Raw genomic sequence first — 23,300 nt, 5'->3', positions numbered from 1 at the left:
CATCACACTGTAGTACCACTTTACCCTTATATACGTTACTCCTCACAGTAGTGCCCCTCATTCACATAGCATCATACTGAATTGCTCCTTATTCACATTACACCACACCATATTGCTCTTTATTCTCATTACGCTACACCATATTGCTCCTTATTCACATTACAACCACACCATATTGCTCTTTATTCACATTAGACCACACAATAGTGCCCTTTCTATATGTTACGCCACACAGTAGAGCACCTTATACACATAATGCCTCACATTGGTAATGCATTTATACACATAATACCACACAGTAATGCCCCTTACACATATGACACATAATTAATGTGCTTATAAACATAGTGCACCTTACACATTATGCCAACCCTTATTAATGCCCTTATACAAATAATTTCCCTTACACATATGCCGCATATTGTTAATGCCCTTATACACATAATGACACACATAATGTCCCTTACACATATGCCGCACATTATTAGTGCCCTTATACACATAATGACACACATAGTTCCCCTTACACATATGTTACACATTATTAATGCCCTTACACAAATAATGACACATATAGTTCCTGGTGTGAGTCAACTGGCAGCTCTGCTAAAGTCGGGTGCCTATTTTTTTATGAAAATGCATCTTATTTGCATTGCTATGTGGCTACGATGCACAAGCAGCTTCTGCTGATTAAAATGATATGTAGCATGCCTATATACTGTGTGCGACTGTGGCTGTATCTGCATACAAAATGCTACACACAGAATATAGGCATGCCGCATATCATTTTAATCAGCAGAAGCTGCTTGTGCCCCTAGGCATACCAGATGCCCTAGGCAATTGCCTAGTCTGCCTATGCCTAAGGCCGGCTCTGGGTGATGGCAATCATACATTACCAGGAAAGTCCAGGAACAGAGCATTTTCTCCCTCATGGAGAGGGTCAGGTAGGCAAGTATGAATTAAACCACGCTGTAACACACTTACTTCAGATTCCCACAGCGGCTTTGAAGATAGGTTGTAAATTATTTCTTGCTCTTTGAAGGCTTTTTTCCTTTTCCTTTCACATTCTCTTCCTCTTCTGGTCCTTCTTCTACCAGGGTGTCCTTTTTTGCCCTGGTTTTGACCCCTAAAGGGATCCGACCTCTAACCTTACTAGTAGACACTGTTTCTGAATCACTTTGAGACGTAGCACTCGAGCCGTCTGTGTCCTGAGGAAATGTCCTAGGTTTACTCTGATAGCGCGGTCGTCCTGGCCTTCCCTGATAACGCTGAAAGCCAGATAAAGAGTACACACGATTCTCTTCATAATCCTTAGACACTGCTGTAAATTTCTTTGTTTTAAAACTTACTAACTCACTTCGATATTGTTCAATTTGTAGTTGTAATTTTGTAATCCAACCATTATCTGTATCATTGGCAAGAGTGTCTAAATTCACTACGTCAAAGTTTTTAATCTTTTCACGAACAACTTCGAGTTCTCTAGTAGCCTCTTCTATTACCAATAAAATTAAATCAAAGGAGGCTTTATTTAGAACGGCCACCCATCTGCGGCAAAAGGAGGGGTTGTTTCGTCCAATTGTTGGTGAGTTCTTTATTCTAAAGCCTCTAGGAATTTTTTTATCTCTGTAATAGTCCGAGAGGGAGACTCCATGCAAATAGAAATCTACCTCTCGTTTCTTTAATTTCATCAACTGTAAAAAAAAGTTGTTCATTACTGTCATTGCCTGCAGCAGCAGACAGTTTATCCTTGATTAGAATCCTTTCTGCATCAACATCTGATAGACATAGTAGTTCTCCACGTGGGAAATTAGAGGTACGATAGCCCGTAGATTCCATGTTTCCCAAATAAAACTATTAAAGTGCCAAGTGCTGTGCAAAAAACGTGAACAGTACACCGTGAAGTAATTAGCCGACTTTAGAACCCTTGCAGGAGTCCACAAATGCTGTTGGGTGCCATAATAATTGTTAAGCAAACTTAATTACTTCCAACCATATAGATCAATATGCATTCGGCACTCCAGTTAATTATTCAAAATAAATGCCCGGTGCCTTCTCAAATAGGGAATTCCCCTGAATCATATGCAGACATGAACGAGCGGCACTCACAGGAATTACATAAATGAATGGGACCTCAACCCATCAATTGCAACGTTTCGGTATTTATTACAACCGTCGTCAGGCTTTACAAACACTGTTCATGTTTGTAAAGCCTGACGACGGTTGTAATAAATACCGAAACGTTGCAATTGATGGGTTGAGGTCCCATTCAGTGGCGTAACTACTGCCCCCGCAGTCCTCGCGGTGGCTTGGGGGCGAGGGGCTGCGGGGGCGCCACTGACTTTGCACAGATTGACATGCGGACGAGCGTCCGCATATCAGTCTGCGGTCTCCTCTCCCTCCTTCCCTCCGCTGCTGCCCCTGTGTTGGAGGGACACGGAGCGCACATCACGCGCCCCCCTGTGTCCCTCCTGGCTCTCCCCCGGCCGGTCTAAGAAAGGAAGTGCCGTTCGTGAGCTCTGATTGGCTCAAGAACCGGCACTTCCTTTATTAGACCGGCCGGGGGAGAGCCAGGAGGGACACTGGAGAGGCGCTATGCGCTCCGTGTCCCTCCAACACAAGGGGGGGGGGGCAGGCACTGGGGGGAGGGCATATACCTGGCACTGGGGGGGCATATACCTGGCACAGGGGGGGCATATACCTGGCACTGGGGGCATATACCTGGCACTGGGGGGGCATATACCTGGCACTGGGGGCATACACTTGGCACTGGGGGGGGGATATCTGGCACTGGGGGCATATACCTGGCACTGGGGGGGAATATCTGGCACTGGGGGCATATACCTGGCACTGGGGGGAATATCTGGCACTGGGGGGGGGGGGAAGCAGGCACTGTGGGGGAATATCTGGCACTGGGGGCATATACCTGGCACTGGGGGGGAATATCTGGCACTGGGGCGGGGAAGCAGGCACTGTGGGGGAATATCTGGCACTGGGGGGGCATATACCTGGCACTGGGGGCATATACCTGGCACTGGGGGCATATACCTGGCACTGGGGGGGAATATCTGGCACTGGGGGCATATACCTGGCACTGGGGGGGAATATCTGGCACTGGGGGGGAAGCAGCCACTGTGGGGGAATATCTGGCACTGGGGGGGGGCATATACCTGGCACTGGGGGCATATACCTGGTACTGGGGGGGAATATCTGGCACTGGGGGCATATACCTGGCACTGGGGGGGGGGGATATCTGGCACTGGGGGGGGAAGCAGGCACTGTGGGGGAATATCTGGCACTGGGGGGGGGCATATACCTGGCACTGGGGGCATATACCTGGCACTGTGGGGGAAGATCTGGCACTGGGGGCATATACCTGGCACTGGGGGGGGGGGGATATCTGGCACTGGGGGCTTATACCTGGCACTGGGGGGAATATTTGGCACTGGGGGGGAAGCAGGCACTGTGGGGGAATATCTGGCACTGGGGGCATATACCTGGCACTGTGGGGGAATATCTGGCACTGGGGGCATATGTGGCACTGGGAGCATGGCCCTAGCAACAAGCACTACCCCCTAGCAACGAGCATGACACCCAGTGCATGAAACCCCTGGCAACGAGCATGACACCCTGAGCATGAAAACCCCTGGCACTGTGCATGGAACCAAGAGCATGAAACCCCTGGCAACGAGCAGGTAATTTAAAAGTAATTGGAAGCCTTACTGTAGAACTTAATGTGTAATGGGCATTACAGTGTGTGGTATACTATATCACGGGCATTGTGTGGTATGTGGTATAATGTCTCAGGGTCACTGCAGTGTTCTTTCCTGTGGTGGCTAACGTCTGGGCGTGCAGGTTGCAAAACTGGGGTATAAGGTAGTCTTTTCCTGCAATGCCACGCCCCTTTACGCGAAGCCACGCCCATTTCAATAAAGCCACACACCCTTTTTGGTGGCGCGCGCACATATTTGTCCCTTTACTAGTGCCAATTATGGGGGGTAGGGGTGGGGCGGGGGTGTGGGGGGGCGCCGAAGGATTTTTTGGCTTGGGGGAGAAAAATTTCTAGCTACGCCGCTTGTTCATGTCTGCATATGATTCAGGGGAATTCCCTATTTGAGAAGGCACCGGGCATTTATTTTGAATAATTAACTGGAGTGCCGAATGCATATTGATCTATATGGTTGGAAGTAATTAAGTTTGCTTAACAATTATTATGGCACCCGACAGCATTTGTGGACTCCTGCAAGGGTTCTAAAGTCGGCTAATTACTTCACGGTGTACTGTTCACGTTTTTTGCACAGCACTTGGCACTTTAATAGTTTTATTTGGGAAACATGGAATCTACGGGCTATCGTACCTCTAATTTCCCACGTGGAGAACTACTATGTCTATCAGATGTTGATGCAGAAAGGATTCTAATCAAGGATAAACTGTCTGCTGCTGCAGGCAATGACACTAATGAACAACTTTTTTTTACAGTTGATGAACTTAAAGAAACGAGAGGTAGATTTCTATTTGCATGGAGTCTCCCTCTCGGACTATTACAGAGATAAAAAAATTCCTAGAGGCTTTAGAACAGGGGTGTCCAACCTTTCACCTTCCCTGGGCCACATTAGAAGATGAAAATTTGGTTTGGGCCACACATAGAAACATAGAAACATAGAATTTGTCGGCAGATAAGAACCACTTGGCCCATCTAGTCTGCCCCTTATTTTTATTTTGTTTTTATTTTTATCACTAACCTTATTTGATCCTTATTTCTTTGTAAGGATATCCTTATGTCTATCCCATGCATGTTTAAATTGCTCTACTGTCTTAGCCTCTACCACCTCTGATGGGAGGCTATTCCACTTGTCCACTACCCTTTCTGTGAAATAATTTTTCCGCAAATTTCCCCTGAACCTCCCCCCCTCCAGTCTCAGTGCATGTCCTCGTGTCCTATTGCTTCTCTTCATTTGGAGAATGTTTCCCTCCTGGACTTTGTTAAAACCCTTCATATATTTGAAAGCTTCTATCATGTCCCCCCTTTCTCTTCTCTGCTCCAAAATATACATATTGAGATTTCTTAGTCTTTCTGGGTATGTTTTGTGATGTAGGCCATGCACCATTTTAGTTGCCCTCCTTTGTACAGTTTCTAATGTATTAATATCCTTTTGAAGATATGGCCTCCAGAACTGAATACAGTATTCTAGATGAGGCCGTACCAATGACCTATACAGTGGCATTATTACTTCTTTCTTTCTGCTGCTGATTCCTCTCCCAATGCAGCCAAGCATCTGACTAGCCTTCCTCATTGCCTTGTTACATTGCTTACCTGCTTTTAAGTCATCTGAAATAGTGACTCCTAGATCCCTTTCCTCCTCAGTAGTTTCCAGTATAGTGCCATTAATACTGTATTTAGCTTTAGGATTTTTGAGACCCAAGTGCATGATTTTGCATTTTTTAGCATTAAACTGTAATTGCCAGACTCTTGACCATTCCTCTAGTCTACCTAGATCCTCAATCATTTGTTTTACCCCACCTGGTGTGTCTACCCTGTTGCATACCTTTGTGTCATCTGCAAAAAGGCATACTTTCCCTTTAATGCCATTTGTAATGTCACCAATAAAGATATTAAAAAGCACTGGTCCAAGTACAGATCCCTGGGGTACTCCACTGGTAACATTTCCCTCCTGTGAATGCACTCCATTTACCACAACTCTCTGTTTTCTATCCTTCAACCAAGATCTAATCCATTCAATAATCCTAATATCCAATCCCAAACTTTCAATAATCCTAAAATAAAATAAAATAACAGTAACGATACCTGATCATCCAAAAAAACCATAGAAAACATAGTTAACATATTAAACTTACTTGTAGCTGTGCCCCTGTAGCTGCGTCCCTTGTAGTTGTGCCCCTGTAGCTGCGTCCCTTGTAGTTGTGCCCCTGTAGCTGCGCCCCTTGTAGCTGTGCCACTATAGCTGTGCCCCTTGTAGCTGTGCCCCTGTAGCTGCGTCCCTTGTAGTTGTGCCCCTGTAGCTGCGCCCCTTGTACTGTGCCCCTTGTAGTTGTGCCCCTGTAGCTGCGCCCCTTGTACTGTGCCCCTTGTACTGTGCCCCTTGTAGTTGTGCCCCTGTAGCTGCGCCCCTTGTACTGTGCCCCTGTAGCTGCGTCCCTTGTAGTTGTGCCCCTGTAGCTGCGCCCCTTGTAGCTGTGCCACTATAGCTGCGCCACTTGTAGTTGTGCCCCTGTAGCTGCGTCCCTTGTAGCTGTGCCCCTGTAGCTGCGTCCCTTGTAGTTGTGCCCCTGTAGCTGCGTCCCTTGTAGCTGTGCCCCTGTAGCTGCGCCCCTTGTAGTTGTGCCCCTGTAGCTGCGCCCCTTGTACTGTGCCCCTTGTAGCTGTACCCCTGTAGCTGCGCCCCTTGTAGTTGTGCCCCTGTAGCTGCCCCTTTGTACTGTGCCCCTTGTAGTTGTGGCCCTGTAGCACTAGCTGCCCCCTTGTACTGTGCCCCTTGTAGTTGTGGCCCTGTAACTGCCCCCTTGTACTGTGCCCCTTGTAGTTGTGGCACTGTAGCTGCCCCCTTGTACTGTGCCCCTTGTAGCTGCCCCCTTGTACTGTGCCCCTTGTAGTTGTGGCCCTGTAGCTGCCCCCTTGTACTGTGCCCCTTGTAGCTGCCCCCTTGTACTGTGCCCCTTGTAGTTGTGGCCCTGTAGCTGCCCCCTTGTACTGTGCCCCTTGTAGCTGCCCCCTTGTACTGTGCCCCTTGTAGTTGTGGCCATGTAGCTGCCCCCTTGTACTGTGCCCCTTGTAGCTGCCCCCTTGTACTGTGCCCCTTGTAGTTGTGGCCCTGTAGCTGCCCCCTTGTACTGTGCCCCTTGTTGCTGTGCCCTTGTACTGTGCCCCTTGTAGCTGTAAAAAAACACACACACACACACACACACACACACACACACACACACACACACACACATACTTACCGCTCCTGCAGCGCTGCCTCCGTCTCCGTCCGCCGCTCCCCTCTGCTGTACTACGGGAGGGACGTCTGTACAGGACACTGTACAGCGGCGCAGGCTGCGGCCACGGACTTCAGATCTTGATTCCCCCCCCCCTTCCCCGGACACTGTACAGCGGCGCAGGACTTCAGATCTTGATTCCCCCCCCCCCCCCCCCCGGACACTGTACAGCGGCGCGGCCACGGACAGTCACCCACCGCCCGCTCACTTACGTCTTCTTGTACAACCAACTTCTCCGCTGGGCTCCTCTACTCTCGCGCTGCTCAGTCACGTGTGCCGCTATGCAGCGGAGGAGGGCTACACTGTGACTGACAGCGGAGAGGGCGTGAGCTGGTGCTGGTCCCAGCAGCAGCAATCCAATCAGGATGTGCTGACAGCCTGCTGGGGCCGGCTCAGCCTCACATGTGGTGTCCATACTCGAAAAAAAAACACAAAAAAACCTCTGCTGCAGCGCTGCTCCTGGGCCGCATTACTAGCCGACTTGGGCCGCATGCGGCCCGCGGGTTGGACAAGCCTGCTTTAGAATAAAGAACTCACCAACAATTGGACGAAACAACCCCTCCTTTTGCCGCAGATGGGTGGCCGTTCTAAATAAAGCCTCCTTTGATTTAATTTTATAGGCTACTAGATTACTCGAAGTTGTTCGTGAAAAGATTAAAAACTTTGACGTAGTGAATTTAGACACTCTTGCCAATGATACAGATAATGGTTGGATTACAAAATTACAACTACAAATTGAACAATATCGAAGTGAGTTAGTAAGTTTTAAAACAAAGAAATTTACAGCAGTGTCTAAGGATTATGAAGAGAATCGTGTGTACTCTTTATCTGGCTTTCAGCGTTATCAGGGAAGGCCAGGACGACCGCGCTATCAGAGTAAACCTAGGACATTTCCTCAGGACACAGACGGCTCGAGTGCTACGTCTCAAAGTGATTCAGAAACAGCGTCTACTAGTAAGGTTACAGGTCGGATCCCTTTAGGGGTCAAAACCAGGGCAAAAAAGGACACCCTGGTAGAAGAAGGACCAGAAGAGGAAGAGAATGTGAAAGGAAGAGGAAAAGGAAAAAAGCCTTCAAAGAGCAAGAAATAATTTACAACCTATCTTCAAAGCCGCTGTGGGAATCTGAAGTAAGTGTGTACCTGACCCTCTCCATGAGGGAGAAAATGCTCTGTTCCTGGACTTTCCTGGTAATGTATGATTGCCATCACCTGTGGTGAGCTAGGTAATTGATAAGAAAGGTGTTTCACCACAGGTGATGGCAATCATACATTACCAGGAAAGTCCAGGAACAGAGCATTTTCTCCCTCATGGAGAGGGTCAGGTAGGCAAGTATGGAACTTTAAGTTATGTCCCTACTACTTCTTTTCACAGTTTGGATAGTAGAGTTGATTTGGCTCGTTTTAACAGGCCGTTAAGACTGAAGGAATTCTTCAACAATAAGACGAGCAGTAATGTCAAAGCTTCTAACTGTCCTGTGCATGTTAAATCGACTTTTGACCCTGTGTCTATTAATCCTGCAATTTGTGCTTACACACGGACTCTTACTAACGAAATAGACAGCATCACAAAACAAAAGGTGAAGCATGTCAGCAATTTGTCTACTAGTGAATATTTGGCTTTAAAATCTTTATCCACCAGGACTGATATTGTTATTCGTGCCGCGGATAAAGGAGGTGGTATTGTAATACAGGACATTGGGGACTATTTATGCGAGGCATATTCACAACTTAATGATCAGAATGTATATGTGAAATGAACTAATGATCCTACTAATACATATGCTAAGAGGCTTTGTGAAGTGTTACAGCAGGCAGTGGATAGAGGTTTTATTGATATGGAAACTTATCAAGCTCTATATGTTACTTCTCCTTTAGTGCCACTGTTTTATACTATCCCTAAATTGCATAAAAACTTAAGAAAACCCCCCGGTCGTCCTATTATTGCAGCCATGGGTTCTCTGTTTAGTCATGTTTCAAGCTTTTTAGATTTCTTTTTACAGCCTGTGAGTCAGCAAGAGGTTACCTATTTAAAAGATACTTATTCATTTTTGGAGAAATTGGCCAATATAACATTAGCAACGACTGATTTTTGGTTATGTACAGCAGATATTGTAAGCCTGTATACGAAGATCCCCCATGACAGGGGTTTAGTTGCTGTACAGGATCTGTTAAATGACAATTCATTTTACTCTGGTCCCCCTGTAGAATTGTTTTTGGAGCTATTGAAAATGGTTTTGACTAGTAATTACTTTCTATTTAACAAAGAGTATTATCTACAAATACTCGGGTGTGCGATGGGGTCCCCTGTGGCCCCTGCGTATGCGAATGCTTTCATGTTTCATCTTGAACGTAAACTTTTTTTTGAATTCAGTGAATATCGCTGTAATATTCCATTTTTTACTAGGTATATAGATGATATCTTCCTTATATGGACAGGGACCAAGGAGAGTTTTATTGAAATGATGACGGATATTAATACTAAAGATGAGAATATTAAATTTACTTTCAATATTCAGAGAGATAGCATTCACTTTCTAGATGTTAAAGTAGATAAAAAAGATTTTGGGTTTGCCACTACAATCTATAGCAAACCTACGGATTGTAATAAATATTTAATGGCATCTAGTTTTCATCCGGCTCCCCTGAAGAAAGGGTTACCTTTCTCTCAGCTGCTCAGGGTACACAGAATATGCAGTGATCCCAAGGAAGAAATAATACAGATGGATCGCATGATACATAAATTCCTAGAGCGAGGTTACTCAAATAGCTTATTACAAAAAGCAAAGATTAAAGCATTTGCAGCTCCTAAAATTAAACCCTCAGAAACAAATAAGAATAAGACTGAGGATTGCATTGTTTATGTTAATCAATTTTCAACAGCAAGTAAAAGGTTAACATCTTGTGCAAAAAGGCATTGGCCAATTATACAGTCTGATGTGGATTTGTCTTCAATTGCTGATAAATGTTTGATGCCATGTTTTCGCAGAGGTCGCAACTTGAGAGACATGTTGGTTCATTCAGATGTTTCTGATTTTTCTGTGAATAGATCTAGTAATTTCTTATCTAGAAAACCAGGCAATTATCGTTGTCTGGGCTGTACTACTTGTATATATCTTGAGCAAGGGGATACGTTTTTTCATCCCCATACTGGTAAAGCGTACAAAATCAAACATTGTCTCACATGCACCTCAAGGTTTGTAGTTTACTATATCAAGTGCCCTTGTGGCTTACTTTATATAGGTAAAACTTCCTGTACGTTCAGAGAACGCATGGCACAGCACCGCAGTGCAGTGAAACTTATTCTTGAAGGTAAAACAATTGAACAACCTGTAGCCAAACATTTTAAACAATGTGGTCATAATCTGTCCAGTCTAAGATACAAAATGATTGATTTTGTCCCAGAGAATAGACGAGGAGGTGATAGAAATAAGAAATTACTGCAATGCGAAACCCGCTGGATTTTTCGTTTAAACACCTTAGCCCCTAATGGCTTAAATGAATCTTTGACATTTAACAGTTTTTTATGATAACTGGATTAAAAAATATTAGTAAAAAATATCTTTATTATTGTAATAGGATTTATATATGGGAGTATCTCTTAAATCATCTGTGTTAGTACATATGTTCAATAGTATTTATGCTGTTTTAATTCAGTATATATTTATATTTTTTTCATGTATTCCAGATCTCTGTAAATGTTTTGACACGGTGAAGGGTTAATTGGTGTGGTCTGTTCTGACTGATGTCAGCGGACGTGCAGGGCTCTGGACATCCTGTGACCGTTTTGCACATGTGGTTGTTTGTTTGCTATAAAGGTAAGAATGTACTGTTCATGTTTGTAAAGCCTGACGACGGTTGTAATAAATACCGAAACGTTGCAATTGATGGGTTGAGGTCCCATTCATTTATGTAAGTCCTGTGAGTGCCGCTCGTTCATGTCTGCATATGATTCAGGGGAATTCCCTATTTGAGAAGGCACCGGGCATTTATTTTGAATAATTAACTGGAGTGCCGAATGCATATTGATCTATATATATATATATATATATATATATACCTAGCGGAGCACTGCTTTGCCTGTGGTATTGTGTGCTGGTCCCAATCCTCCCTGTGTCACTCCATACCGGCTGTCTGGAGTTATTGTGCTGTTTCACTCTCTGTATTGTCACTGCACTATGTTTATTCATCTAACTCTGTGTCAATTTCTGCAATAAGAATGGCTGGGAAAAAGTCTGTGTGTCCCTCTTGCAACACCAGGTTTACACCCTCTTCACAAGGGTCTCTCCTATGTACCCAGTGTTCTCTACCCTCACAAGGTAGTAGTATGCAGGAACCTGAGTGGTTAGAATCATTCAAGGGCATGATTACTAATATTAATTCAGAGTTAGCTACCGTCAGACAGGAAAGGCAGACCCTTAAACAATCAGTAGATTATTTTTTGGTTAAGGCTGCTGACCACAGACAGGCTCCTCAGCCCCCTCTGTTGATCTCTCATAAACGCACGCTCCCACAGGTGCTCCAGTCTGACTCTGATACTGAAATACCAGAGCTGGATGAAGGACAGGTAGATGTGGAAGATGACAATTCTCTGTCCCCAGGTGTTGAGGCCCTGATTTATTCTATTAGAGAAGTCCTCAACATTCCGGATAAGGACACAGAACCAGAGGAGGAATTGTTTTTTAATGTGAAACTTTCCAGCTTCACCTGTAGCAACAGTTACCTTGCAAGAAGCCATTCACAAACTGCTTCTAACAGGATTTATTGTTCCAGTAACTCCTCCACTGCACAGCAAGGGGTTTTACTCAAGTCTATTTGTAGTTCCGAAGCTGGACGCTTGGTACGGCCAATCTTGAACCTCAATCCCTGAACCAGGATCTTCTTGTGTTCAAGTTCAAGATGGAATCCCTAAGGGCAGTGATCTCCAGTCTGGAGGAGGGGGAGTTTCTGGTATCCCTGGATATCAAGGATGTATACCTGCATGTCCCTTTATGGCCTCCTCATCAGGCTTACCTCCGGTTCGCTATACTGGACCACCACTACCAGTTTCAGGCCTTACCCTTTGGTCTCTACACAGCTCCAAGGGTGTTCACAAAGGTTATGGCGGAGATGATGCTGCAATTGCACATGATGGGAATAAACATAGTCCTTTACTTTGATGATCACCTGATAAAGGCGGCATCCAGGGAGCATCTGATACACAGCATCAACTTGACTAGTCGCCTTCTTACAGAACATGGGTGGATCCTAAATTTACAAAAGTCTCACCTGGAACCATCAATGAGAATTCAGTTCCTGGGGATGATACTGGCCACAGTGGCTCAGAAGGTATTCCTCCCCATGGACTAGGCCTTGACAATCCAGGCTATGGTCCGCTTGGTGCTCAGACCTCGCAAGGTCTCAATTCATCTTTGCATCCATCTACTGGGCAAGCTGGAGGCCTCCTACGAGGCAATCCAGTACGGCATATTTCATGCCCGCCCGTTTCAGCTGGATCTTCTGGACAAGTGGTCAGGGTCTCACCTGCAGATGCACCAGTCTATAACCCTATTGCCGAAGGCACAGATCTCCCTGTTATGGTGGCTCCAGATCTCTCACCTGGTGGAGGGTCGGCGCTTCAGTACCCACTCTTGGGTCCTGCTGACAACAGATGCCAGCCTCCGGGGTTGGGAGGCTGTGACCAAGGAAGCTCAGTTTCAGGGAAGGTGGTCGAGTCTGGAATATTCACTACCAATCAACGTCCTGGAACTCAGGGCAATTTACAATGCTCTCCTGCAAGCATCCTATCTTCTCCAAACTCAGTCCATACAAGTGCAGTCAGACAATGCCACGGTGGAGGCGTACATAAACCAACATGGAGGAACAAGAATCAGGGCCGCGATGCGAGAGGTGTCAAGGATACTCCTCAGGATGGAAGCCAACGCAAGGGCCATCTCAGCCATATTCATTCCAGGAGTGGACAACTGGGAAACGGACTTCCTCAGCAGGCACAACCTCCATCCAGGAAATGGGGCCTTCACCCTCAGGTGTTTCAGCAAATGGTTCACCGGTGGGACTGTCCACAAATAGACCTGATGGCTTCTCATCTCAAACATGTAAGAGGGAAGATTCCGCACCAGTTACAAATTTTATGAGAGAACAAAATAAGACAATCGGGGGGAATATTCCCAGATAAAGTTTATGTGGTGGTGCACCCTGAGTCAATAAAAGTACTGTAGAACGTGAGTGGAGAAGGAATAAGACTCTTTTTTGGGTGCACTCTTAGGTTGATTAACAATGATCAAGATATAGGTAAGTATATTAAAACTTGACTTTTAAATGAGAATAATTAAAAGCTGGTATCCAAAATTACACACACAAACATACAAATAACATAAATATAAAAAAAAATATCTTTGGTCTTCAATGATGATAGGATGTATGATCCTAAATTGAGTTATGAGACCAAAGCTGCCAATTCCACAAGCTGGTATCAAAAATAGAGGCACTGGATTTGTGCCAGTTAGTTCAGCCCCCAAAATCACAAAGGATAGCTTTTTGTGCCAGACAAATAGCAATGTAGAAAAGTGAATAGATTGAAGGAAGATAAGAGCAGTGATTCTGCTGTCAGTGTTAGGCAAGGAATAAGGGGCTAAATAGAGAGTTCTACTAAACTCGGTATTCCCTGGCGGTCACCCATCCAAGTACTGACCAAACCCAACACTGCTTAGCTTCCAAGATCGGACAGTACTGGGCGTCTTACAGTGTGGTATGATAGTAGGTTGTCTGAATGCATCAGCTCCCTGATCACTGTTGAGAGATCACTATAAGGAAATGATTTGTACCAGATAAAGTGAGAAAATAGAATAAAGGTGGATCTGCTGCCAACATTAGGTGGAGATGAGACTGGAGTATTTCACCCGGTCTAGTTGTTTTCTCCACTGTAGCATTTTATCTCACGCGTTACAGGGCACACACGTTACTATTAATGTGCGGGAGTGGGTCCATACACACATTCCTCCACAATTATGTTACAGAGCGGGTCTGAACACACATCACACACACTGCAATGATACCTTTTTCTATAGGTTGGTGTTCTAGTTTACTGTCAAGACCATGATGGCACCCCAATGATTGAGTTAAACTTGAACAAACAAAAACTGCTAAAAGCGCCTCGTAATATAATATTCTATAGAACAATTCCACAATTTCAATGCGCTGCTGTGTAGGCACTGTGTAATTGCCTGATTTAAGGGAACTCGATTGAAAAAGGACTCAGCTGCGCAATGAAATTGGAAACATGAACAAAAGCTGACGTATGCTGAGATATATTATAAAAAAGAATTTAATATGACAATAAAAATTTTTTCATACAATAAACCATATAATCTGGACTTAAACCTTATAGGGAAATAGTCAAATGCCCTGTACTAGATATCAGATAAAACAAGCACTTGTGATGTGAGTATCACCTTTGAGAAAGTCACGTGGAGCGTGACGAAACCGGTCAGGACTCCTCAATTCCTTTTTACCTACTGGACTTTTACACTCTGCCTAACAAGCATTTTGCACGATTAGCACTTTCATCTATATTACTAGACCAATATTGGCCTTACAGCCCCTGCAGCGGCTCATCATTCTTTGTACGCCGCAGCTAACATCGAGTCCCGCCGAGCGGCATTGGCAATATAGTCTCCACAGCGGCTCCTTTATACTTCCAGCAGCGTCTTTGTGTAGGACTCCTCCCACTGCAAGCCCTGCACTCTCCCTCCCAGTGACAGCTACGTGGTGGGCAACACAGGACAATCTAACCGAGGACGCTCGGTTAGAAACCAGCCCACGGGAGAGGTAATTTTTACTTTATCTGACATCGGAGTATTTCTACATAGCGGAGCCATATTAAAAACATTCATGGGACTGCAGTTACCTTTCCAAAACCTATGAACTACTCTACATTATAACATTTTATTCATATCCAGGATAAGATACTATTTCTATTTGTTGGATACAAATATTGCATATTGTTACCGCTCACATCACAAGTGCTTGTTTTATCTGATATCTAGGCCCTCATTCCGAGTTGTTCGCTCGGTATTTTTCATCGCATCGCAGTGAAATTCCGCGTAGTGCGCATGCGCTATTTTCGCACTGCGACTGCGCCAAGTAACTTTGCTATGAAGATAGTATTTTTACTCACGGCTTTTTCATCGCTCCGGCGATCGTAATGTGATTGACAGGAAATGGGTGTTACTGGGCGGAAACACGGCGTTTTATGGGCGTATGGCAGAAAACGCTACCGTTTCCGGAAAAAACGCAGGAGTGGCTGGAGAAACGGGGGAGTGTCTGGGCGAACGCTGGGTGTGTTTGTGACGTCAAACCAGGAACGACAAGCACTGAACTGATCGCACAGGCAGAGTAAGTGTGGAGCTACTCTAAAACTGCTAAGTAGTTTGTGATCGCAATATTGCGAATACATCGGTCGCAATTTTAAGAAGCTAAGATACACTCCCAGTAGGCGTAGGCTTAGCGTGTGTAACTCTGCTAAATTCGCCTTGCGACTGATCAACTCGGAATGAGGGCCCTAGTACAGGGCATTTGACTTTTTCCCTATAAGGTTTAAGTCCAGATTATATGGTTTATTGTATGAAATTTTTTTATTGTCATATTAAATTCTACTTTATAATATATCTCAGCATACGTCAGCTTTTTTTCATGTTTCCAATTCCATTGCGCAGCTGAGTCCTTTTTCAACTGAGTTAAACTTGACCCTTCTGCTCACTTCTTATAATGACAATCGCCCCCAAGAACCGATAGTTGCACCTTTGATGCTTAGTAGTTTTTCCCATCATTTAGATGGGTCCATCTCGGCATTAATAACATTGTGTCTTCACTATGGGATTGATTACCTTTGTCCCTGACCTTAATTTCTATTCTTAATTAATATATCCTTTAACATCCAAATATTTTATGCATCTATTTCTATATAATTAAGATTATATATAATTTATATTTAATTAATATAATATGTGTTTAATTTAAACACATTTATTTTATTTTGTTTTGACACAGACTTTTCCACTTACATATTCCAGAATCCCGATATATACTCTGACTCGTATCCACTTGTTAATTGTAACAAATGTATCCTATTGAGCAGTATTCTGTATGTCTGCCCCGGTGGTGCCTGACAGGGGTTTTGTCTATTTTGTCGACACCGTTCAATATATCATTTAAGTATCATACTAAAGCAATTTCTTTTATGTGTCCATGACAGACTTTGATAAGTTTTCTGATTAAAAATGTAATTAATTATAGCAGCCAATCCAAGTATCAGAGCTGTGTTATTATTACTATAGCTACTCTAATAGTCTAACACGGAACGTAACACAGTCTCCAAGCGGTGCCTCTACAAAACGCCGTAGTTAGGCAACCTCAGCACCACCCCTTCCCCCTTACGCGTGCACAGCCGTGTCTGTCAGGTGAACATAGGTGTGCGCAGGGGGGGTGCCTGGTGCGCACAGGCACCCCCTAATGTCTGGTACCCCGATCTCACATGCCTGATTCAGCAATCACCGAACAGGCAGATTACTGTCCCCTCTGCGCTGCACCCTGTCAGGACTGCATTACTGACCGGGCGTCTGGGTTAATCAAGGGTGCCACTGCCACCGGCTTTCAAACTCCCGGCTACACCTCCATGTACAAAAACAGTGTGATGCTCGCACGCCCACCCGTCACATTCCCACCTCTCTCCTTCTATGCTATGCCAACACCAGCCACTGATGAGGAGCAGCATGCAGCCAGCGTTCCTCTTAGGAAGAAAAGTTCAATACTGGCAGGCGGTCTGCAGCAGCATTGACACGTCACTTGTTTTTCCAGCAGCAGCAGTAACTAGTCTGCGACTGTCACAAGTCGGTAACTAAACTGACACTAAGTAAGCTGCTGCAGCTTGCAGGGGAAAGAGAGGGGGAGCCAGACCAGGCTGAGAAGGAGCAGTGTAATTGCAGTGAGTGCCATCAGGGGTGTTTGTTTGGTGCACACCACAACATCTGACAATGTATCTGCTTTATTAGGATTGGTACAAGGGTGGACATTTTATATGTGTTGACCATCAATAGATGGTGCTAGACAGGCCCAAAAGGTGGTGCTAGACACACCCCTCCGATGGTGCACCTCCTAATAAAATGTGCTGCGCACGCCAGTGCAGGTGAACCTATTGAGATTACTATGGGACACCGCCCCCTAACACACGTAATCACAAGACGTCACTGCCCGGACGTGTCCTTTTAAACCCGCCGGGCAGCACACGATTCTATCCAAAAGTAATCAAGCCCGTTAGCGGGCGAAACCGGTCTTCCGATCTGCTATCCTGCTCTCCTGCAGCTGGCTCCCAGACTCATGGCCTCCCTATCTCCCACCGGACAGGTTCAGCAGCCAGAGTTCCGTCAGACATTGTGGTCGTTTTTCCTTTTAGGGATAAATTGATATCGTATTATTTATTTTGCACACAGCATTTAATATCTTATAACTGGGGAGACTTTGTTGGACCACTAGCCCAGTAAACCGTGCTATTGCTTTTGTATCTAGTATTACAACAATATTTGGCCTGTGCAGTTTATCCATCGTTCTGTTACATATAGATAGTGATGTTATTTGTTTTTTGACACTTTATTTCCACATATGAGAACAGGCATTTTTCCATTTCCCAATATTAGGGGTTGTTAGCTCTAGCCATTGTGCTGCTAGATATATTTTTTATATTTATGTTATTTGTATGTTTGTGTGTGTAATTTTGGATACCTGCTTTTAATTATTCTCATTAACAGTCAAGTTTTAATATACTTACCTATATCTTGATCATTGTTAATCAGCCTAAGAGTGCAGCCAAAAAAGAGTCTTACGGCTTCTCGTCTCAACAAGAAGCTCCATTGTTACTGTTCCAGAACGAGGGATCCCTCTCATTCCAAGAGTTCTAAAAAGACTCAAATGGGAAAGAGTTCAGGCAATTCTAATTGACCCGGATTGGCCTCGACGGGCCTGGTATGCAGATCTCCTGACCATGTCTCGGAGGAGCCCTGGCCTCTGCCGCTACTCAAGGACCTTCTTCAACAAGGGCCATTCGTCTATCCAGACTTACTGCAGCCACATTTGATGGCTTGGAGGTTAAGAGGGAGATTCTAGCCAGAAAGGGACTTCCCTCCAAGGTTATTTCAACTATGGTCCAGGCCCGAAAAGTGGTCACGTCAAAACATTACCACCGTATCTGGAAGAAATATATTTCTTGGTGTGAGGGTAGAAGTTATTCTCCTATGGAGTTTCAACTTACCCATTTTCTGCTCTTCCTACAAGTAGTAGTCGATATGGGCCTACGGTTAGGTTTCATCAAAGTTCAGATTTCGGATGTCACCATCTACTTCCAGAAATAGCTGGCGGTTCTTCTGGAAGTACAGACGTTCCTTAAAAGTGTTCTCCGTATTCAACCACCCTTTGTCCCTCCCACGGCTCCATGGGATCTCAATGTGGTCTTGTATTTTCTCCAGTCTAACTGGTTTGAGCCCTTACAAAGGGTGGATTTGAAGTATCTGACTTGGAATACTGTCATGTTACTGGCATTAACCTCTGCAAGACGTGTGTCAGAATTGGGGTCCTTATACTGTAAGAGCCCATATTTGATTTTTCACGAGGATAGGGTGGAGCTCAGAACTCGCCCACAGTTTTTGCCTAAAGTGGTATCGGCTTTTCACATTAATCAACCAATAGTGGTTCTGATACTGTCTGACACATTGGTTGCTCCAAAGTCCTTGGACGTGGTGAGAGCTTTGAAAATTTACGTCAAGAGGACCGCTCATCACAGGAAGTCTGACTCGCTTTTTGTCCTTTATGACACTGCCAAAATTGGATGTCCATTGCTCATTGGCTCAGGTTGACCATTCAACAAACCTATTCTTCGACAGCTTTGCTGCTGCCAAGTTCTATTCAGGCCCACTGCACCAAGTCGGTGGGTTCTTTCTGGGCGGCTGCCCGGGGTGTTTCGGCCTTACAGTTGTGCTGTGCAGCTACTTGGTCTGGTTCGAACATGTTCGTGAAGTTCTATAGGTTCGATACCTTGGCCAGAGATGACCTTCAGTTTGGTCAGGCGGTTTTGCAAGGGTCTCGCACTTGCCCACCCATTCTGGGAGTTTTGGGACTTCCCCATGGTACTAATGTCATCCCAGTATTCCCTAGGATGTAAGAGAAAATAGGAATTTAATACCTACCAGTAATTCCTTTTCTTCTAGTCTATAGGGGATACTGGGCACCCGCCTCAGTGCTTCGTGTTCCTGCTTACCTGGTTGTAAGTGTTCTTGTTTGGGTCTGCTGTTGCTGTCCCTATTCATGTTGGTTAGCGTTGCTATCCTTTGTTGTAGTTAGCATTGCTTTCCTCTGTTCTGGTTAGCACTGCTATCCTTATTTCCTAGACTGAGTGTGCTAGGAGGGGCATAGAGGGGAGGGGCCAGCACACACTAATGTTTTCTTAAAGTGCCAGGCTCCATTGGACCCAATCTATACCCCATGGTAGTAATGTCATCCCAGTATCCCCTACGGACTAGGAGAAAAGGAATTACCGGTAGGTATTAAATTCCTTTTCTTATTGGTGGAGGTCCCCACACATTTGTTGCCCTGGGGCCCCCACTAGCATTAATCCAGCCATGACTAACAGTGTTGGGGGTGCAGCCACTGCTTGAATGTTATAATAAAATTAAAATAAACAAGTAAAAAGTAATACATTGCTGACACTATATATACTGGAACTGGTTGCGACTACACAAATGTTTAGCTATAGTGGTCCTCTTAGTTCAATAGTAAATAGTAAAATTGGAGGGGACTCCAATACCTACTGTATCAGCCTAGGCCAGTGGTTCCCAAACGCGGTCCTCAAGCCACCGCAACTGTCCAGGTTTTAGGGATATCCCTGCTTGTACACAGATGGTATAATCAAACTGACTGAGTTACTAATTAAGTCACCTGTGCCTAAGTATGAATAGCCTTAAAACCTGGACCATTGGGATGCCTTGAGGATCGCATTTGGGAACCACTGGCCTAGGCTGTAAGCACTTCTTCTGGTTTTGATTTGAAAGGGGGGGGGGGGGGGGCTTTTCTTTTATGAAATCATGCAGGCGGTATGTGGAATGTTTTGACTCAATGCATTTCACCAGCAGCTTGCCAACTCGACGCGATATGCAGGTTGCTGCAAGTTTTTAAGCTATTACATTCTGCCCATTAGCTTTTACCACAAAGGAAATTGGGGGGGCTGTTTCAGTGCATTACTGATTGGAACCAAGAGCGAATCTAGACTTTACTTTTAGGGGGGGGGTGTTAATTATTTATCTTTGACTCTTTCCTGTCCCGGCACCTCCTCTTTCTTGTCCAACTCCTCCCCTTTACAGTGTCTTTTACGGTAACCTGGGCCTAGTACCCAGTGTCACTCCTTATACAGATGGAGCCACGCTATTCGTGGATCCATCTGTGCCTGGGCACGCCTATTGCAGAGAGCATCTCCATCACTTGAATAGCCTGCCTACATGTGGGCACTCAAACTAATAGGGCCTAGTGCCCCCTAACTAGGGTGGGCAATCCCGGGATCGGGATTGGCCAGCAACTTGGCCAGCAACTTTTATATGCCGGGCAGCATTGAGTGTCCTCAGGATGCTCAGGCGCTGCCCAACTCTCCCTGTTCACCTCCACCTGGCTCTGGATGAGTGCATCGTGCTGTGAACTCAGAGGTCATGCTGCACAGCCGCCCGCCCAACCGCTGGACCTCCCCGCCGCACTGGCCGCCCAGCCGCCGGACCTCTCTGCCGCCCTGCACTAGCCACTGAATCTCACATGAAGTGTCCCATCCCCCCTCCCTTCCAGATTGCGGTGAGTTGTCTGGGCTGGTCAGGGCAGGAAGAGGGACACATTGAAAAGAAGCCAATCCCGGGTATCCCAGGGCTGATAATTTTTCCATCCCGATTCCCGGTATTGAAAAAATGGCCTGAGAGTGGCCACCCTACCCCTAACTGGCAACATGCCTAAGGCCTGACTTTTAGCCCCGGGCTTAGTGCCTGCCTACCATGATGCAGGTTGGGTGACCTGTGCCTAATGCCCAGTGTCACCTTATACACCTACGGGGGCCACACTTAATTGATAGGGCCTAGTGCCCTCTGAAGTGCCCACAGGCCTGAACTTAGCCACGGGCCTAGTGCTCGACCTCTCCGCCCCGGGCCAAAGGACCCGCCTAGTGCGCCACAGGCATAGTGCTTGATTTGGCTCCGTGGGCTTAATGCTCGATCCTTGGTGGTCTGGTGGGGAAGGGGGTGACAGGGGCACCTCACTGAGGGCCTACCTGCCCCATTGAAGAAGGCTGCAAAGGGGAGCTTCATAGCTCTTTTGCTTTCCACCACTGCTGCGCTTCCTGGTCCTCAACTTCTGTCTTTGGCCACTGTCCTATGCTGGCCAGTGACGCCGCCGCCTCTTCTCCGCATCCAGCCGGCGGTGGATAGATTCTTTCTTGATGGTCGCATATTCAGGACTCTTCCGCAGTCTCAGGAACTGCTCCCTTCTTCTTTCTTCCATCCTGTACGTCTTCTTCGGCTCCTGCCCGGCACCTGACGCCAAACCGGGACTATGATGCGGCGAGTGCTGATTGTGATTGGCCGCTGCTCTGTGAGCCATGATTAGCTCACAGAGGGCTCCAACCTTTGAATCCCTCCGCCGGAGCTACTGATTGGCTGCGGGATCGGCACTATGCAAAGAGTGCCGCTCCCACGCCACTACCTGTTGCTGTACCCCAGCGCCGTCCATCGCCACACCCTGCAGCACCACCAGTACCACCAGCGCTGGGATCAGACACCCGATCCCAGCGCTGTCTCCCGCTGCATCCTGATGGGGACACAGCTCCCCCTCTGGCCACTGCTCACCTGGTGCTAGGAGCGGACACACCGTCACAGCGCCGGAGCACAGCTTCACACAAGGACAGACTCTGCTAGGATGGGGGGGGGGGGGCATTCACTCCATTCGCCACCCCTTATATCCGCCACTGATTGGAACTTCATGAATGTTGTGTAAATAAGATTAGCGGTGGCACCTCATACATTTGAACATGTGCTTCACTCTCATTTTACTAACAAGGTAGGGACTCAAATGCCAAATATGAATTTTGGTTGGTGCAAGATAACATTTGGTGTTTCAATGCCAGGATAGTCCCCAGCGGTCCTTATTTTTAGCAAGGTATGATTTTAAAGTAGCTACAAAATTGAAATTTTTTTCTTTTTCAATTACACTTTCCATCACATGTAGTATACTGTATCTAGAAATGGGCATGGCTTGTGTTTGGTTTAATCCCTTATATATTTTGGTAGCCTGTGAAATAAAAAGTTAATCAGTTAAGCAATGGTTACCATAACCCTTTGTTAGATTTTCAAAACTTGGTATGGTGGGCCTTTCAGAAAACTCCTCTGCATGGTTCACCAGAGCGTCTCTCACAGTCTCACACCCGCACAAGACAACCATCTTCTGACACCCTATTTCTATGCTGAACACCGAACCGTACTTCTTAGCCAGCTGAAATGAAAAACAAGCAAAAGTGAGGACATTAAAGGTGACTCTTTATTGTGTATTGGGGGTCATTCCGAGTTGATCGCTAGCTGCATTAATTTGCTGTGATGCAATGAGGCAAAAAAAGGCACTTCTGCGCATGCGGTGCAATGCGCGCGCGTGACGTACTATTACAACGAACGATGTAGTTTCACACAGGGTTTAGCAAAGCTTTTCAGTCGCACTGGTGGCCGCAGAGTGATTGACAGGAAGAGGGTGTTTCTGGGTGTCAATTGACCGTTTTCAGGGAGTGTTCGGAAAAACGCAGGCGTGCCAGGAGAAAACAGGCGTGGCTGGGCGAACGCAGGGCATGTTTGTGACATCTACACAGGAACTGAATAGTCTGAAGTGATCGCAAGTGCTGAGGAGGTTTAGAGCTACTCAGAAACTGCACAAAAAAAATTGTAGCTGCTCTGCGATCCTTTCGTTTGCACTTCTGCTAAGCTACAATATACTCCCAGTGGGAGGCGGCATAGCATTTGCACGGCTGCTAAAAACTGTTAGCAAGCGATCAACTCGGAATGACCCCCATAAGGCCCAATTCAGCTAAAATTAGCACATCTACGATCAGAATCCCCAACATGCGGAGGAACGCCCAGCACAGGACTAGTCTTCCAGCACAACAAGCCATACCCCCCCTTCCCCTGCAGAGATGGCAGGCAACCCGCCATGTTTTGGGTTTCAGCGGCTGCGCGTGACGTCACGCAGCCACCAT

At 45.9% G+C, this 23,300-nt stretch overlaps 1 protein-coding gene and 1 pseudogene across 1 annotated transcript in view; both read right to left on the bottom strand.

Annotated features, from left to right (window-relative positions):
* Nucleotides 1-23,300, bottom strand: part of LOC134908938 (cytochrome P450 2K6-like) — a 183,973-nt gene that overhangs the window by 108,391 nt on the left and 52,282 nt on the right. The window contains exon 3 of the mRNA XM_063915200.1: nt 22,390-22,552. Coding sequence (XP_063771270.1) covers nt 22,390-22,552 — 163 coding nt within the window. The remainder of the gene's footprint in view (nt 1-22,389; nt 22,553-23,300) is intronic.
* On the bottom strand, nt 13,634-13,753 carry LOC134912664 (5S ribosomal RNA; annotated as a pseudogene).

This window comes from Pseudophryne corroboree, chromosome 4, assembly GCF_028390025.1.
Source record: "Pseudophryne corroboree isolate aPseCor3 chromosome 4, aPseCor3.hap2, whole genome shotgun sequence".
NCBI lineage: Eukaryota > Metazoa > Chordata > Amphibia > Anura > Myobatrachidae > Pseudophryne > Pseudophryne corroboree.
The sequence above is the reverse complement of the archived record's forward strand: the minus strand, read 5'-3'. Positions and strand labels throughout refer to the sequence as shown.